Source organism: Panthera leo, chromosome A1 (assembly GCF_018350215.1).
Source record: "Panthera leo isolate Ple1 chromosome A1, P.leo_Ple1_pat1.1, whole genome shotgun sequence".
Classification (NCBI taxonomy): domain Eukaryota; kingdom Metazoa; phylum Chordata; class Mammalia; order Carnivora; family Felidae; genus Panthera; species Panthera leo.
In genome coordinates this window covers 8,080,720-8,099,177 of record NC_056679.1, presented here as the reverse complement: position 1 = coordinate 8,099,177, position 18,458 = coordinate 8,080,720, and the positions used below count along the sequence as shown (strand labels likewise).

At 40.4% G+C, this 18,458-nt stretch overlaps 1 protein-coding gene across 1 annotated transcript; it reads right to left on the bottom strand.

Annotated features, from left to right (window-relative positions):
* Positions 1–1,936: 1,936 nt before the first annotated feature.
* Positions 1,937–18,066, bottom strand: LOC122221629 (proteasome maturation protein). Its single transcript, XM_042941082.1, has 6 exons — positions 17,956–18,066; positions 14,998–15,095; positions 12,544–12,604; positions 9,603–9,704; positions 5,758–5,851; positions 1,937–2,122 (listed from the first exon to the last, which is right to left on the bottom strand). Exons 1-6 carry the CDS (start codon positions 18,049–18,051, stop codon positions 2,055–2,057), a joined length of 519 nt encoding a protein of 172 aa, XP_042797016.1. The 5' UTR covers positions 18,052–18,066; the 3' UTR covers positions 1,937–2,054.
* Between the last annotated feature and the right edge of the window lie 392 nt (positions 18,067–18,458).

The window sequence follows — 18,458 nt, the reverse complement described above, 5'->3', positions numbered from 1 at the left end:
ATTCTTCAATAAAGTCACAGCCTCTGAAAGAAAAAATGCCTAATTAGAGTTGGACACCTAGACAGGTAACTCAGACAGCCCTGCAATGGACTCTAACGCAGGAACCCAAATAATTCAACTCCAAGCACATAGTAAAGATTGCAGGAATTAAGAAATGGCAAGCTTTTCAGCAGTGAGGTAGGCCAGAAGAATTAACCAATTAATGCCAATGACTCTTGCTAATACAAAGGCAAAAGTGAACATAGAGGAAAGCAAGCATACAAATCAAAGGTTCTCAAGCCTGGAGAGCTTTTCAAAAGTACATTTCCTAGGATCCATTCTGGTCTTATTGGAATTTCTGAGATTCAGACCCAGTACCAAAATTCCTTCACAAGATCCCCAGGTGATTTTTTGTGTATCCAGCAATCAGGATCACTGGTATTCTTTACAAAGAAGGTGAAAGAGGAAAAGGAGAGAGAGGGGAAGTGAAAAGACCTTCAGAAAGTATTCCCATTTGTTTAAAGCATCAGCTTTCCATTTAAACTATGCTCGTTAATTTCATAGTACCCTCTCCTGGTCGGGAAGGGTATGTAGTATTCTTAGAACTACGGTAAAGAAGAAATTTCCCATTTTCTTAGTTGAAAGAATATATCTAGGAGCAATTCGTGAACCTTCATTAATTCTGTATTTCCTCATAATTTAAGTGTAAAATGGTTTGGCAAATATTGTGGTAGCAAAGGTGTTTCTAAACCTAACCTCAACAGTCAGGAGTAATTTTAGAGGTTTGTTGTTGTTGTTGTTGTTTAATGTTTATTTTATTTGAGAAAGAGCATGCAAGCAGGGGAGGGGCAGAGTGAGAGGGGGAGAGAGGATCTAAAGTGGGTTCCGCGTTGACAGCAGCCAGCCCAATGTGGGGCTCAAACTCATGAACCGTGAGATTATGACCTAAGCTGAAGTCAGACACTCAACTGACTAAGCCACCCAGGCACCCCAAGAGCAATTTTAAAAAATGTGTCATCTGCTTTATTTCAAGGTTTGTCATCGCTGACACTACTGACATATTGAACCAAATGATTTGGGATATTGCAGGGAGCAAACTCTGAATATAAGCAGTTTTACAATATTCAGTAATAACTTTTTTTGTGACATAGAAGGCTACTGTTTCAATATAAATTATGAGTTTTTAAAATCATCTTCATTTGGTACTTTTATTATCAAAATATATTTATTAGTGAAAGATGACTCATTTACTAATTAAATCTAAAATTCTTTAATTTTTGTATACCAAGTTCATAAAGAATACCTCATAAGAAAGAACAACCATAGCGAAGGTTTATTTTTAAATAAATTATTATGGGATTTGTTCATGGATACATAGTATGTGTGTACATGAATATTCTGATTATTTTTCAATTTAAGCATCTTGTGATATATAAGTCTATGTGGTACAACAGTTTAATCAGCATATCCTGGTTGCTTTATTTAATTTTTCACGTTAAACACAAGACCGAAATCAAAACCTTTGAACTTGTACTTTTCAACCTCAAAGAATAGCTATAATTCTAAAATAGCATCAATACAGCCAATATTATTCTTCTGAATATTAATGAGCTATACTGAAACAAGGTAAAATATAAATACCTTGCTTTGTACTTAATTTGAAGTGTTGCCACTAAAATCAATTACAGATGTTTATTCTGAAAGACATTACTATGAAGGTTGCAGACTCAAATGCTGATAATGGTTTCAGAACCAAATTTATGGAATACCCAAACAACAGGTTGCACTGTAGACCTGTAGACAGTTTTAAAATACTCATTAGCAACATTTTTTTAAAGACATAGAAGGCTACTGTTTTCATATAAATTGGGAGTTTTAAAATCATCTCCCTTTAGTGCTTTCAACTGTCACATGGCAATAAACCAAAGACCCAAATAATTTCAAATGATCACAGATACTATTTAGGCAAGAATTCTCAGATGTCAGTACTTTTAATGTCGTGTACATCAAATTATAGTAAAAAGAGGACTATAAACAAGATGCAGCCCCTCTATTTTCATGCACAGCACAAGAGATTACAGTAAACCCAGTTTATATTCCACCATCAAGTGTGGCTCTCCCATTAGTTCACTTTGTGACGGGTCTGAAAACAAACAAAAACAAACATATTAAAGATTCTCAGAAAAAGATAAATTCAATGATTCCACTCACATGAAAATCTAGAACAGGCAAAACTAACATGAAAGAAGACAGACGAGCAGTTGCCTGGGGCCAAAGGTGAGGGACTGACTGCAAAAGGAGCAAGCAAACTTTCTGGGGTGATAAACATTTTATATCTTGACTGGGGGACACTTACACAGCAGTACACATTTGCTAAAATTCACAGAATATACACTTAAAATGAGAGCATTCTATTGTATGTCAATTATACCTCAATACAGTTGACTGTAAAACAAACAAACAAACAAACAAACAAAAACAACAACAGACTGAAAACGTTCTTCTTTTTCAAAGCTCTGAAGTTTTCCAGAGGCTTCCCAGAAACAATCTTTAATCGAGAAATTGAGCAGTCTCTTAATCTAGTTTGCAAAAACGCTTTATTTCTATTGCTTTGTACTTACATACACAAACATAAATCAGAATCCTAGACCAACAAAATTTTTAAAATCTTCACTCATTTTTAGAGATGAGTCAGACAAAAGACTTATTTTAACCATACAATACACCTAGAAGAGCTTTTAAAATTAATACTAACAGTAAGTTGCAAAATAACAAAGCCTTTTTCCATTTCTGTCCCCTACTCCACAAACAGGATAAAAAAACCCAATGAACTAGACTGTAAAATCAGTTTGTAAAAATAAATAACCACCCACATTAAAATAATGATTACAGGTCTGGATGTTTCCTCGCTGGATCTCCTAAGAGACTAGAGGTTACTGTGTCACATCGGTTCGGTCATCTATATACTCTCTGCACTCATCGCACCATAAAGCAGCCTTAACAACAACTGACGCTGCTGTAATTATTAATAACAGAGTAAACTGCCATGTATGTAACAGGCATTCAAAATCTAAACTTATAAAAAAAAATGCCTGCACATGAGTACAAAGGATAGGCAAAGATGTTTGCCTACAGCACTGTTTCACGTGAGTAAGTGAAAAAAGATAAGCAACCATCAATAAATGCACTGAGGTATCACGCATACCGTTAAGATAGACCCAGTATACCTGTTGTGTTAAAAAAACAAAACAAGGGGCGCCTGGGTGGCGCAGTCGGTTAAGCGTCCGACTTCAGCCAGGTCACGATCTCGCGGTCCGTGAGTTCGAGCCCCGCGTCAGGCTCTGGGCTGATGGCTCGGAGCCTGGAGCCTGTTTCCGATTCTGTGTCTCCCTCTCTCTCTGCCCCTCCCCCGTTCATGCTCTGTCTCTCTCTGTCCCAAAAATAAATAAAAAACGTTGAAAAAGATTAAAAAAAAAAAAAAAACAAAACACTAAGCAATGCCAAATATTTCTGGTTATATATATATATCTGTATGAAGACATACAGGAAAAAGTCTGGAAGGAAATACACTAAATATAAATAGCAAGTAAATGAAGAATAAAAGAGAAATGGGTTTGGGGGTAATCATGGAGGACTTGAGTTTCAGCTGTAATGTTTTAAATTGTTAAAGAATACGTTAATTTGTATAATGACGACTTTCTTTTAAACCGTTTTAAGCTTTGAGTTTAATAAAGTACATGCTTATTAAATAAGTCACTTCCACCAGAAAACAGCACGCCACATAAGCAGGGCGATGGCCTGTGACTCCAACGCCTGCTGTGAGACCATGAGGGAGGACTGAGCCTCTCCATCAGGCTGTTTAACCACCGTCCAGTGAGGGAACCAGAGTAAACAGAAATCCCTTTCAGCATTAAAAGTCTTGTTTTGACTTTACTACTGCCCTCCTCATATTCCCTTCCCTTCCTCGTAAAATGTGCAGAATTTTCTTGGCCAAGTACTCCCTGATGAGCAAGCAAAACTTCATCACTTCCAACACTGAACTCAAAACCCTCCAGTCACATAGGTCTTCTTAACACACTCTTATGTGTGTTGAGACAATTCTCCATGCGTCTCTCACGCTTCTGTAAGCCTTGGATACACTGCCTGCCTTTGTTCTAGGCTCTCTGTCCAAAGTTGTTACTAAAGTGAACAGACTAAGAAGAAGACAAAGATCGTGTCTCCTCTGGAGCACAGAACAGGAAGCCTTACTGCCTATTGTAAAAGATTCAGATGCCCTCACCTGGGGGTTCCTCTACCTGTAATAAAATACATAACATATGCAGCATCACCTGACCTTCTTCTGGCTGCTCCGTGGGAGCTGGGGCTCAGGGAACCAACCAGAAAGCTGACACTCCAGCTACTACTACTGCTCGTAGTAATAAACTGTGGTCTCTAGGAATCTTGTCTTCTGCCCGGATTCATGAAACCATGGCAGGCTAACCTGTTAGCTTCTAGACAGGACAACATCAGAGTTCTTCAGCTGTTCTCTCAGGTTACAGACCCTGAACACACTGCTTCTACCTCTACTGTATCAACTAATTCACACATCTTCTAGGAATCAGGTTATGTGTCATATTCCCAAAAGTGCCTCTCTCTCCTACTCAACAACAAACTATACCCCTATCCCTTTTTATTCCTAGAATTTATCACAATTTGCAATTATATGTCTGTGTTTAACTGTTGAACGTTTACCTCCTGCCTTAGAAAGCACAGTTTGTTTTTTTACCATTGTAGATTCAGACCCTAGCTCAGTGCCTGATACATAGTAAATATATAACTGAGTAAATGCTCAATAAGCATCTCTCACTTTCTTCACACAAACTTACAGGAGGTGATTTTTAAGGAAATGTGTTCTTATAACTAATTTAAAATGCAAGATAGAAACATACAGACATGAACTATCACCTTGCTAATTTAAAATGAGGTGTAAGTTCAATGTAAAAAGCTTAGGGATTCCAGGTTTTCCTGCATTCAAAAAGTTCCCTCAGGAAAGATTCTCGAAGGGCAGGCTCACTAGACTTCTGTTGTGTCCACAGCATTTCCTCACCGGACATTAGCAGCCAAGCAAAACTAGTATAATTTAATCCTGTTGGGTTTTTTCTGTTTCTCCTGAACCGCCGGGGCAAAACGAGAAAAACAACACTAGACAGAATTATATTTGTTTATCTTCCTCAGAAGCAAAAAAACAGGGGATGCTGCATGTATTGTTCTTACTTAAAAGTCATTTATCTCATACATGATACAATTATCCAAGGAATTTTGTTAAAAATGACAGATTCTTCTTTCCTATTCACCACCTATAGTAGCACAAAAATTCTTTGCGGGTGGGAGGCAATTTTTAAGGAAAAATTCTCTTATTTTTTCTAGTTCTTTTAAAAACTAGTCGTGTCCCACAAATATTTTAAATACTGAAACAACAATCATTGTTCAAGCTACCCTAACAATACTATGTTAGACTCACACATTAGTCTATGTCTGCAGGACATGAAATGAAAGACTATCATTAGTTGATTGGCAGTAACTATAACCTTGAAACTCCACAAAGAACTTTCACCTTTAAAAACCAGTTAAAGAACAGTTATTACCATTAAATTTTGTCTCATTGCAATGAATGAACACAAGTGAATCCAATGAGCTGTAAGGGCCATATGGATGAGGACAGGACGCTGTGGGTTTTGTTTGCTACCATTGCCTTGTACATTATTAGGGCTCCATAAAAAGGTGCTGAATGACACTTACCATTAAGAATATCTTCAAATCCAATAGTCTCATCATTACCCCTCAAAATATCCAGTGAAAGGTTTGAGCTTGGAAGAAATGGAAGACGCTGAACCTTCAGGAAAAATATGAAAGGGCAAGATTAGAGAAAACCAAAGGGGGGGGGGGGGGGGACAATAAATAATCTAACTTCTTGCTCTTCATTCTTTATTTGTAAAATTCACAAAACTAAATAAACAGTTTAACCAGTGGGGGAAAAAAACCAAACAGCAGTTCATATTTTACACCCAAACCAAATTTTTTAAAATTCCTCAAAACTTTACTCAAAATATGTAAAGACCCTGAAAATTAGAGTTTTTATTAACACTTAATAATCCCATCAGGTTTGCACATATTTTGGGGCTTTGCTTCTATCATACACATGACGACGTGCAAAAATCCCAGAGCCTAACGCCATAATCTAGTTCCAAATAAAGGTGGGATGATCAAACTCCCGAAGAAATTCCAGCTTAGTAAGAGTACTACTCTACTTAGCAAACTGATGACTTCACTCTGTATGTTGTTTCATATTGCTCATAGTAAAAATGTAAGTTATGGCCCTTTAAAACAGTACTGGTAACCAGAAAGGAAGGTCAAAGTCACTGGTGAGGTCTTTGAAAAACACAGTAACATCAGGCACTGGGGTGGCTGAGTAGGCTAAGCCCCCCGCTCTTGATTTTGGCTCAGATCATAATCTCATGGTTCATGAGTTCGAGCCCCACATTGGGCTCCGTGCTGGCAGTGCAGAGCCTGCTTGGATTCTCCCTCCCTCCCTCTCCCACTCTCGCTCTCAAAATAAATGAATGAACTTTAAAACAAAACAAAACAAAAAAACCCACAATACCATTCTGAACTAGCAGTATCTACTTTTTTCAAGTACCGTATTTTTTTTAACTTTTTTTTTTTTAAGGTTTATTTATTTTGAGACAGAGAGAGAGCAGGAGAAGGGCAGAGAGAGAGCGAGAGACAGAGAATCCCAAGCAGGCTCCGTGCTGTCAGCACAGAGCCTGACACAGGGCTTGAACTCACAAACCGTGCCATCGTGACCTGAGCTGAAATCAAGAGTCGAATGCTTAACCGACTGAGCCACCCAGGCGCCCCTTCAAGTAAAGTATCAAGCATAGGATCTGCACCCTGGTTTGTAAGCGTAGCAGAGAAAGCACGGGTTGTAGAGCCAGTGGTATCTGGATGCAGACTGTTTTAGGACTCACCATTACTTTGGCTTCGTAGAAGTACCTGCTCTGTCTCACTCTCGGTTTCCTCATCTGGGAAACAGGATTCTATCACCTTCCTCTCAAACTGGCGGAACGGTGTGGTGTAAAATATGTATATAGTATAGTCGTTGGCACATACTTGGTATTCGATGAACTTTTATATAAGCAAACCAAATTTTCAAGTTTTGTGTTCTCTGTTAGTCGTAAGATTAGTTTGGATATTAACACAAGAATACCAAGAGTGATGGTCCGTGACCATACGATACCAGTATTTTAAAGTAATCATGACTTTGAAATCTCAGGGCGTTAAGATTATCTCCCCCAAGAAAATATAACCGACTAAAACTATTTTTAATTACTAATGGCTTATAGAATTTAGGATGAAAAAATCTCTAGGTTGACAAATGTATGTATGTATGTATTTTTTGTTTGTTTGTTTTTGTTTTTTAAAGGAAAGTAGGGAAGACAGAGGAAGAGACAAAAATGGACTTTAATGGTAAGTTAAATCAGAGAGTAAGGGGTCTGGTAGGTACAGTTTGATCAGACACAGTCCTGAGAAAGCACCAAAAGCAGGAAGGAGCAGGCAGTTGTTACATATCCCAATAAGCAAGAACCACAACAGCACAAGGATAAGGGAAAAAGGCGGGGCGGGGGACAGAACTCTGGACGACGATTTTTGGATTAAATGGAATTAAAAGTTTAGGCCCAAAATATGAGCAATATGTAACTGGAATCTGAGTAGCAGGAAAATAAAAGGGAAACGAACAATTCTGTGCCAAACATATGTTGTATTTAATCTTCAGAGTTACCCTAATAACCTGACAGTGTTGTTCCTGTTAACTCCATTTCACATTAAAAACAAACACAAGATCTGGGGCTCAGAAAGGTCTCTAACTTGTTTAAGTTCTTAAGACTGGTAGGCAGTGGAGCCAAGATTCACATCCAGGTTACTGTTAGAGCCACACATGCTCTTTCGGAGCTTGATCCTTGGAAAAAAGTTCTAAAACAGCTTCCAGGACGACTCAGCCAACACAGTTGCTGGCATTAACAGAATTTATTGAAAAAGACACAGTAGTAGGAAGAACACGTGCAAATGCCAAAAGGCCAGAAAAAAAACTAGGACGCTGAAAGTAGTTTCAGGAGGCTACGAAGTACACTGAAGAACAAAGAGAGGCAGTTCAGGAGCACAGCCACGTTACAGAGTCAGGGTATTATTCTGAGGGCAAAGTGAGGGGAGTGCCACAATCAACTCTGTATTTTACAAAAATTACGTGGCTACAGCATGTACGATGGACTGGAGGGCAGCAGGGGTGGGTGTCGTCGCACTGATCCAGACGAAGCACAGTAGGGGATCAAAACCAATGCAGAAGCGATGGTGTCAACATGTAATTGACTGGACGGTGGGAGGCAGGGTGGCGGGTGGGGACAGGTGCCGCTTGAGATAACCAAGGTTAATGCTGCAATTGCTGCCTTAGGTGGCAACCTAGTCACACGTGACACAGAGTATGTGCGGCATAAGGAATTCTTCTGTACTCACACATGTGAAATGTGAAGTGCCCGTGGGACTTACAACTGGAGAAGCCTACAGGTTTACAGCTCATGAGAATTAAAACTTGGGAGTCATCAACATATACATGATACCTAAAGTCACAGGAATAGGTAGGAAATAATAGGATGAGAAGAGGACTGGAGACGGGAACTAACAAACCCGGTATTGCAAGATGCAGAAGAAAAAAGCAAAAGGAACCTACACAGAAATACCTGAGAAGGCGATTTCAGACAGGAAGGAGTATCAGGAAAAGTGTGGTGTCCTAAAAGCCAGGGGAAGAAGGAAGGAGTCATCGGTATTACACACCACAGGGAGACCAAGCAAAAGGAGGGTATCCAGACGTCCACACTGTTCAGGAGCAGTTTCACTGGTGATGGAAGCCAGGAAACGGTGGGTTGAGTGGACAAGAGGCAAAGGCACATACGCAGCAAACAGAGGCAAGTCTAAGACACTAACCTGGCAAAAGCACATTTAGTGAGCGAGAAGTTGCTATAAAGGGACTGATACAACATTTGGGTTGTTTTTAAAGACAGAAAAGGTCGGGATGCACATAAACACTGCCGAGGAGTCTGAGCAAGTAGACGGAGAGGATGAAGACATCAGCTACAGAAAGGATCCACGAAAAGGGAATTCTCTGACGTGGTGTGAGAGGGCAGAACCTAGAACACAGGTCGAGGACAGTTCTTACACCGGGAAGGACATTTCTAAAGATCTTATTCTTTAGCAACAGGGGTACCCAGCTATATGCAAACTGCCTGCCACGCACCACACGTGGATATTTCTAGAGGCATTTCAAATTCAATGTAACCCTCCAAAAAGAAAAACATGAAAGCAGATGCAGGTAAGTTTTGGCACTGAGCTCTTAAATTTGAAGTCTTCCGCTTAATGTCTTCTTTTTTTTCTGTATAAAGTAGGACTCGGGGTCCTATCCTAAAAGGGGACAAAGTAGAATAGGCTGTAGAGAAGAGAAAGTAAGGTTTATAGGGCTATGACTAGGGAAGAGTCCTTCCGGTCCATAGCAACACCCAGGTGGAATGTATCACAGCTGACATGCACAAACTCACCTGCTGCACTGCCTTGAATTCCATTTGTAATTTGAGTGGAGCAAACAGACCCTGGATGTTTCTCAGTGTGGAAAAATTCATTTTATCTTGGTTGAGCTGGAACTACACAGGACAACAATGGAAGTTGAAAGGTTACACTCAACACTCTGCTTTCAAAACTTCATTGATACATGTATAACACAACACTTAGACAAAGCATTTTACTATCCATAACTGAAATAAAAACAAAACACTTTTGTCAATAAAATAAAGTTTAGAGTACGTACGTCTGTTTTATCCAGCATGCAGGTATAGGGTACTTCACTAACATAAAATTACCCCTAAAACTTGGATTTACAAAACTTTAGATAAAGAATGTTTTTCACATTGCAAAAATACATTTACAAAACATTTCAGTGCTTTTGATTAGAATTACCGCAAAACTGGTAAGACACAGAAAGGTATAAATAACCTGAGATCCAGAAATAGTTACATAAAAGTGACAAAAATGGTGAATTTCTCAGTATGAAAATATACAATTCAAAGGATTTCACAAAAGAAATAATCACACCCATTATACCACCCTGTTAATTAGGCTATAATGTTTAAACTCCACTCTTTGGAGTAGTAGATTCCTGGGGGGTAGGGATCCAAAACTCTAAAGTCTGTCCAGTTTGCACTGGGTGCTAATAAGGAATTTTTTTTTTTCTGGAATCATATTTTTACTAAACATTGATATTACTTGTAAAAAACTTGTACAATTTAATGTACTTCAGGCAAAATGAATCAACTCCATTCATGGATTCTAATCATACAGTTTCCTAAAATGGCTCTTAGGGGTAGCGGATATGATTTGCAGACAGACTGCTACAAAGGTCTGTGTAAGTTAACTATAGTAAGGTAAAGTGACCTGTGTGATCATTTTTTATTATACTACATTCTCTTGATAAGATTTTAAGTCATGGCAGGGGCAGGCTAAGGAATTTTAATCAAATACTTACTGAGAGATTAGTGCCCACTGAGACACAACCTGGGGCCATATACATGAAGTCTAAAGGATATGAAGCAATATGGTTTTTAACTACTGTAGCTGGAGTGCAAAATTTTAACAGACGGTCCTTAGAGAAAATATGCAACATTTCATTATGGGTATATAATCTGAAGTTCTCACTGAAGGGTTTCCTTTAAATACTGAATTAAGTAAATACAGTTTTATGTAAAAGATTCAATTTTATAAACTTTGACGAATGTATCCACCTTATGATATGCTGTCAAACTGCAATTATCAGTCAACATATACTTAACCACTAACAACCACATGCAAAATTAGAATTAGGCTGCGTGGCAAAGTATGACAACCAGTCTACCACGGAGAAGGTTGTACGATCGAACTGGGAAAACATCACATACAGATCAGGACTTCTCAACCCCTGGAGCTACTGACATCTTGGGCTACACAATTATCTGTCGTGGTGCACGGGGACAGTCCTGTACACTGTAAGAGGTTTAGCAGCATCCCTGGCCTCCGTCCAACTGACGCCACTACCGAAGATCCTTCTTCCCCAACCACTTGTGACAATTAGACCTTTTCAAACGTCCCCTGGAGGAGGCAAAATCATTCCTAGTTGAGAACCACTGGTATGAATAACGATGGCCATCTTCCCTATCGTTACTATAGCTCCCAATCACGGAGAGCTACTTTAAGTCAGCACGTGCCAAGTCATGGGCTATTACTAACTCCATTATACAGATGAAGAAACTAAGACTTAAAGAGAAATTAAGAAACTTGCCCAAGTTCACTTAGCTGCTAAGTATGGTACCAAGAATTCAAACCTAGATAGTTCAATTACACAACCTGTGCTGAAGGATTTATAACAGAAAGTGCCAGAGAATTTCAAGAGACTCCCACTACCTGGCTAAGTGATTAAGGAGACTACACAGAGGTGGCAGATAGAAGCTGAGTCTCAAAACAACTGTATGATTTTTTAACTCTTCATCTGGGCCAGTCTCATTCAGATTTGTCCAAGTTTCTCTTAACATGTATTGCCCAGAAGTGAACCAATATTCCAAATAATACTTGGGAAAGTGAGACTGTCTCCTCCCTTGATCTGAGTGAGCCCCATCTTATTAATAATAACATTGCACCATCTTCCTGAAGTAATAAGACACCTCTTTATTCTTGCTCTGAACGTGTGTTTAGAAACCCTGTAAGCTGCCTTACAACATCCATCCAGGCTATACCCGCTTTGGGAGTGACTGATCTAAAACTATTCAAATGTCTGCTCTCTGAAGCCTTCCACTAGCCATATGCACAAGTGGTCGCTCCGTCTTCGTCCTCTATAGCATTTCATATAGCCCCTATCCACTGCCTGTCCTCCCGTTAAATTCTCAGCCCCTCCAGGATGGGGATTATGTCATATTCATCTATGTACCTACTATACCACATAAGAGGATATGTCCCTCAGTACCTTGGAGGTGCAGGGCTTGAGAAAGAGGTCAAGGCTAGAGATGAGGATTTGGAGATCGATAGCAAAAATGGCAGAGGAAAAATATGAAAGAAAACAGGATCATCAAATGAGGAAATATTATGAGAGGAATGGTGGATTGGCTGTCAGAAATGTCCATAAAGGGGCACCTGGCTCAGCTGGTAGAGCATGCGACTCTTAATCTCAGGGTCATGAGTTCAAGCCCCAGGCTGGGCGTGGAGCCTAGGTAAAATTTAAAAAAGAAAAAAAAAGAAACATCCATAAAAAAGACAAAAGAAGGAATGTGTAGAGCTTTAGTGAAGCAGTATAATGATAATTTGAAGCCTACTCTACAAGGATACTGAAAATAAGTCCTCATATTCTTCATGGTCAAATGCTCAAAATCAAAAATGTCCTAATAAATGAAACCACATAAGTATTACTAAAACCATTCTTCTACTAGAGAAGAAAAGTAAAAATACAAGTAACATACTTACATTTTTTTCTGATAATTCAAGAGGATGACTGGGCAAAAGTTCATTTTTCACACAAGGCAGGCTGAAAATAAACATTTAAAAGGTAGATGATAAATCACTCAATCCCTAAAGCTCAAAATCACATCTATCAATACGTTTATCTATAACAGAATGCCACAAGGGACTTTTGGGGGACGATGACACTCTGCGTCCTGACTGTGACAGTGGTTACAGAAACTGATACATGTGTTAAAATTCATATAACTATGAATTGTAACATAATGAATTATAACGAGTTATATAACATTAAGAGGAAAAAAGTCAAATCTACTATATAACTATTTTAAAATGTACCAATTATAGATACTAGTAGTCAATTAACTAGGGAGAGCCCTTCAAAAAACAGTCTTTGAACGATGCCCTATTATCTAGAAGAAATTTAATAAAGTATGTTTAAAACTACTATTATTTGATGACGTGCTTCCTTTACTATACAAAATATCTAAACCCCTTCTGTTTAGGTCCAATACATATTCAATATTTAACGTATCTTTAATAATACATGTTGAACAATGTGTTTCACATTTACTGAACACCTAGTATGTAAGGTCACACGCTGCTAGAACCAGACCACTGGTCTTTATCACTCTAGATATATAAAGATAACTATTCTTATTGCCAAAACAGGATTTGAAAGCTGAAAGAAGCCACAGAAATCCTGCAACAACCATTTACTGAATACTGTCTTTGTACAGAAGTATCCTACAAGTGGAATTTGAAAATGGTTCTGTCCACAGCAATCTTATAGTCTAACCAGGAAGAAAAAGGAGCATTTTATGTGAAAATAAATAAATAACAAATCATCAGAACTTGGTTACTGACTAGCTCGTGAATTTGATTACACTATGCCATAAATCAAATTATATTCTCTAATTCCAAAGACTATAAACTGCATCTTTCACTATAAAATGGAAAGACAATAATAACAAGGCATCCTATCTGTCCCCAGACACCAGTATTAGAACAACATTCTGTTATAGCAAGACCTAAATATCTTAAAGTTACATATAGAATTCAAAATTCAGATGCTACTCTTATTGGATTAAGCAGAAAGGCAACCTGCCAAGAAGTACTAGAAATCGAGACCTAAACATATAGAAACATGGAAGAAATCAAGGGTACAACTGTGCACTGAGGGTAGAGAAGAAAAATAACAACGGCTAACACTTACTGGGAACTTACTAATGTCAGGGACTGTTCTATTTTTCATGTACTAACTCATTTATTCCTCAAAATAAGATTTATACTATTAACAGCCCTATTTCACATATAAAGACTCTGAGAAATAGAGCAATTAAGTAACCTGCTCAAAGTCATACATCTAGTAAAGAGCGGATCAAAACCCAGGCGGCCTAGTCCAGAGTTAATGCTGTATCTGCTGTGTTCTAGTGTCTCCCAGAGAATTACTCCAGTAGGAAATAAGATAAGGACACAACGGCTTTCCAAGTTAGCAGTAGCAAAAAGGAGAATCCTAGCAAATCATGCTCGTGGGTGACAGCTCCTAGAAGGAGGCCCTAACCTGGGAACCCACTACCGTTAAAACATTTCTTCATTACAGAAAACATCCACTGAATGGATAAAGAAGATGTGGTACACAAACACACACACTCACACACACACACTGGAGTATTACTCGGCAATCAAAAAGAATGAAATCTGGCCATGGATCACTAGTGATGGAACTAGGGGGTATTACAGTAAGCAAAGTCAGTCAGAGAGAGATAAATATCACAGGACTTCACTTATATGAGGACTCTAAGATACAAAACAGATGAACACAAGGGAAGGGAAGCAAAAATAATATAAAAACAGGGAGGGGGACAAAACATAAGAGACTCTTATTTTTTTTTTTTTTAACATTTATTTATTTTTGAGACAGAGAGAGATAGAGCATGAACGGGGGAGGGTCAGAGAGAGAGGGAGACACAGAATCTGAAACAGGCCCCAGGCTCTGAGCTGTCAGCACAGAGCCCGACGTGGGGCTCGAACTCATGCACTGCAAGATCGTGCCCTGAGCTGAAGTCGGACGCTTAGCCGACTGAGCCACCCAGGCGCCCCAAGAGACTCTTAAATATGGAGAACAAACAGAGGGTTACTGGAGACGTTGTGGGAGGGGGGATGGGCTAAATGGGAAGGGGCATTAAGGAATCTACTCCTGAAATCACTGTTGCACTATATGCTAGCTAACTTGGATATAAATTAAAGAAGTAAATTAAATAAAAATTAAAGAAAAACAAAAAACATCCATGCCCACACTCACCCAGTCTAAGGTATATTACTTGCTATGTCCCAAATTAAATATATATTTATGGCCTATCAAAATATTTAAAGAATACTGTGAAAAAGAATTCACAGGAACATTTTATTACAACAAAGTCAAAGTCACAATTCCACCCCTCCCCCCCACCCATATACCCTTTTCGAAGAAGATCATGACTTTCAAAAGGTCCACTTGCTGAAAGTTCAGTAACTGGAATACTGTCCTTTAGCTGAGATCCAAGTCCTCTGGCATTCTACAACACAACCAAAAACACCATTAAATACAAAAAGCTTTTTAAAACTTACACTGAACATTTATGTAAAAAACTCTGTTTAAGCACTAAACAAAAAAATAAAGTCTCTGCCCTCAAAGAGCCCATAGTCTAGACAATTATGATGAGACTTAGCATTACGGTAGGGTGATTATACATGGTACACTAAATAATATCAAACTTGGGAGTAGATAGGATCCCGGAGTTGATCTCTGAATACTGTCATATTGAAAGGCATTCTCGGACAAAAGAACACGGGTAAAAGAAAGAGACATAGGGGCGCCTGGGTGGCTCAGTCGGTTAAGCGTCCGACTTCCGCTCAGGTCATGATCTCGCAGTCTGTGAGTTCGAGCCCCGCATCAGGTTCTGTGCTGACAGCTCAGAGCCCGGAGCCTGTCTCAGATTCTGTGTCTCCCTCTCTCTCTGCCCCTCCCCCGTTCATGCTCTGTCTCTCTCTGTCTCAAAAATAAATAAACGTTAAAAAAAAAAAAAAAAGAGACATAAATGAATACGCTACAAGTAGTTTGAGATGAGCAGCTAACTCCATGTCTCAGTGAGGCAGAGGTAAAGGCAGGCCGGCAAAATGAAAAAAAGGCTCGAACATGCGAAGAGATTCAGGTTTTATTCTGAAATTGAGAGAGCCTCTGAAGGTTCTGGCACGATCAGAATTACTTTCATCGGAAAGATTCTTCCCCTAGGTTGGAATGATTAGCACAGAATGAAAAAAAGTCGAGGGCAGAATCCTGGAAACCACTATTCCTGAAAAAATAAAAAAGCACAAGGAAACGGGGTTAAGAATGAATAGAACGGCTACAAGAATGAAGTCACAGAAGCTAAGAAAAAAAGGGACGTTGAGAAAGTATTTGGTTTCTGAAAGAGGGTACACCCTACGAAAAATAAATCTAATCGGCATAATGTAAACAAAACCGAAGACTCCCAGTACATTGGGCACTACTGTATTATCACATCTATGCTATAAAACATTTAATCACATCTATGCTATAAAACATTTAATCAAAAAAATTCAATAACTATATTTAAATATAAAAACCATTTAATAATCAGCAGGTGATTTATTAAACACCCATTATGTGTCAGGTGTTCTGGTAGATGCTGAATGTACACCTTCCCCAGGGTTGAGTCTAACGAAGATAAATTAGACAAGCAAATAAAATGCAATAAATGTTACAACAGGGAACACACAAGAGCTAACTTTTAATCACGTGTTGCTCACATACAATAACCCTGTAATTCTGCAGAAAAATGTACAACAGCTACAGGTAGCTTGGTGAGCAGCCTTACACTACTCTAGGAGAAGCTACTCCGAGAAACCAGCGTTTTATGTCGACTGTTGGGTTCACCCGTGTATTTTATTTGGTCAGGTACTTTATCCTGTCCAGGGTTTCTTCAATCTACCGCCCTACTTCAAGACCTCACACCTGGGTAACCTTAACAGCACTCTGCTGGGTACTGCTGTCTCTAGACTCTTCCACTTTCCAATTCTGCATCTCAAGGTTTTCCTAACACATATAATCTTCCCCACCAACCTGTTAAAAAAAAAAAAACAAACAAACAAACAAAAAAAAAAAACACAAAAAAACCTTTCACCGATTCACCAATGTCCAGTCTGAAAAACAAAGCCCAATATCCTCATCCTGGAACTCAAGAACCTACACAACAGGTTCCCCAACACAGAAGTCAAGGTTGATCAGGAAACGAATCTGGAATCTATGCAGTGTGGCCTGTCTCTAACCTACTACGTGACTATGATCAAGGCATACAATGTCTCTGGCCCCATTTACTTATCCTCCCAGGCACCTGAACTCTTGCCAGGACCAGAGTGGTATGATTCTACCTTACCAAATGTATCTCCTGGTACTTTCCCACCAGGAAAGGAACACTCTCCTCCTCCCACATTGCTTTATTGTAAAGTAACAGAAGGAAAGCTTCTTCTATGCACAAAGAAAAGGAGAATTCTGATCTCTGGGTTCTACTATTACCATTCCCCCCAATTTCCTTCTGTACAACATCAGGATAGGCACCCGATGTTTCTGCTAAAGCAGCAGACAAAACCAAATCTATGAAAAGTATCACTAGTTACACCGCAGAGAGTTTATACAACATCTTCACAATAATCAGCAATATTACCAACACAAGCTTTCTAGATTTAGATGGCCTAGTATCAGAATCAGGGGCCAGGGCGGTTCAGGAGTCTTTCCCAAGCATCACTACTTTTACGTTACAAGGAGGGAAAGGGAGTGGAGGGCGGAGGGGATGCACTAAAGACACAGACACACGGGGAGTAACAACTGCCTTGATTTTTACCCCCTCCAACGTCTGGCACACTACAAGCCCCCAGAAATGTCTGTAAAGGTAAGAGATGAAAAGGAGACTTTCAGCTGTGGGTCTGTTCGCAAAGCAGTTCCGAGGTCGGGGGTGGGCGAGGAGTTCGAGGGCTCTGGGCCCCCAAGGGTCGCCCCTCTGGGGCCCCTCAGCGCCGCATCACAGGCTGCACTCTCGGATGTGCCAACTCGGCGCCAACCACGAGGAAGGAGCCGGGGGGTACTGGGGACTTGGGGACGAGGGGGCGCACACCGAGAGAAGAGAACCAAGCGAAGGGGATGAAGCCCAAGCGCTACTCGCGGGACCCGCGCCGAGCCCAGCCCGGACGACAGCCACGAAACCCCCAACCCCGTGACTCGACAGATCATGGCGCCCGAGGCCGGCCTCATCCTCCCGCCGCCGCCGCCACCCCGGGACGAGCCAGGGGGAGGCGGCCTGTTCCTGCCGGGCCAGGGTCCCGAACCCGCCGGGAACTCAGGTCGCCCGGGGGCTCACTCACCATCTTCAACTTGCTCAGTGAACAGCCTCTCAGCCCCGTTACCGTCAGCCGGCCCCACCGCTCACTTCCGTTTCCGGGGTTGCCCCCCCCCCACATCCGCCGGAAGTGCGTCCGTCCGGGCGAGGAAGGAAGGAGGGCGAGGGGCGCCGGGAGGGAGCCGCGCGGGGCCGAGGCTCCCACGCCTGAAGTCCCGAGGGACCCGGGGCCAAGGGCGCAGTAAGGGTGTGGGCTGGGGGGAGGGTGGGGTCGGGACGAGATGTGCCGGAGGGGAGGGAAGACGCGGACCTCCGCTTAATGATAAACATCCACCGTTGGTAACGGTATTTGAAGATGTGCAGTGCGCTTTGGTAGATGCATCCCCTTAGTGAATACAAAACCTCGTCGAAGAGGAGACTACATTTTTCGTGAGGGCAAACGAGGCACAGGTGCAATGAATAATTTGCAGCGTTTCAGCTAGAAAAAGGCAAAAGTAGAACACGAGGCTTTGCCAGTTTATTCTTTAA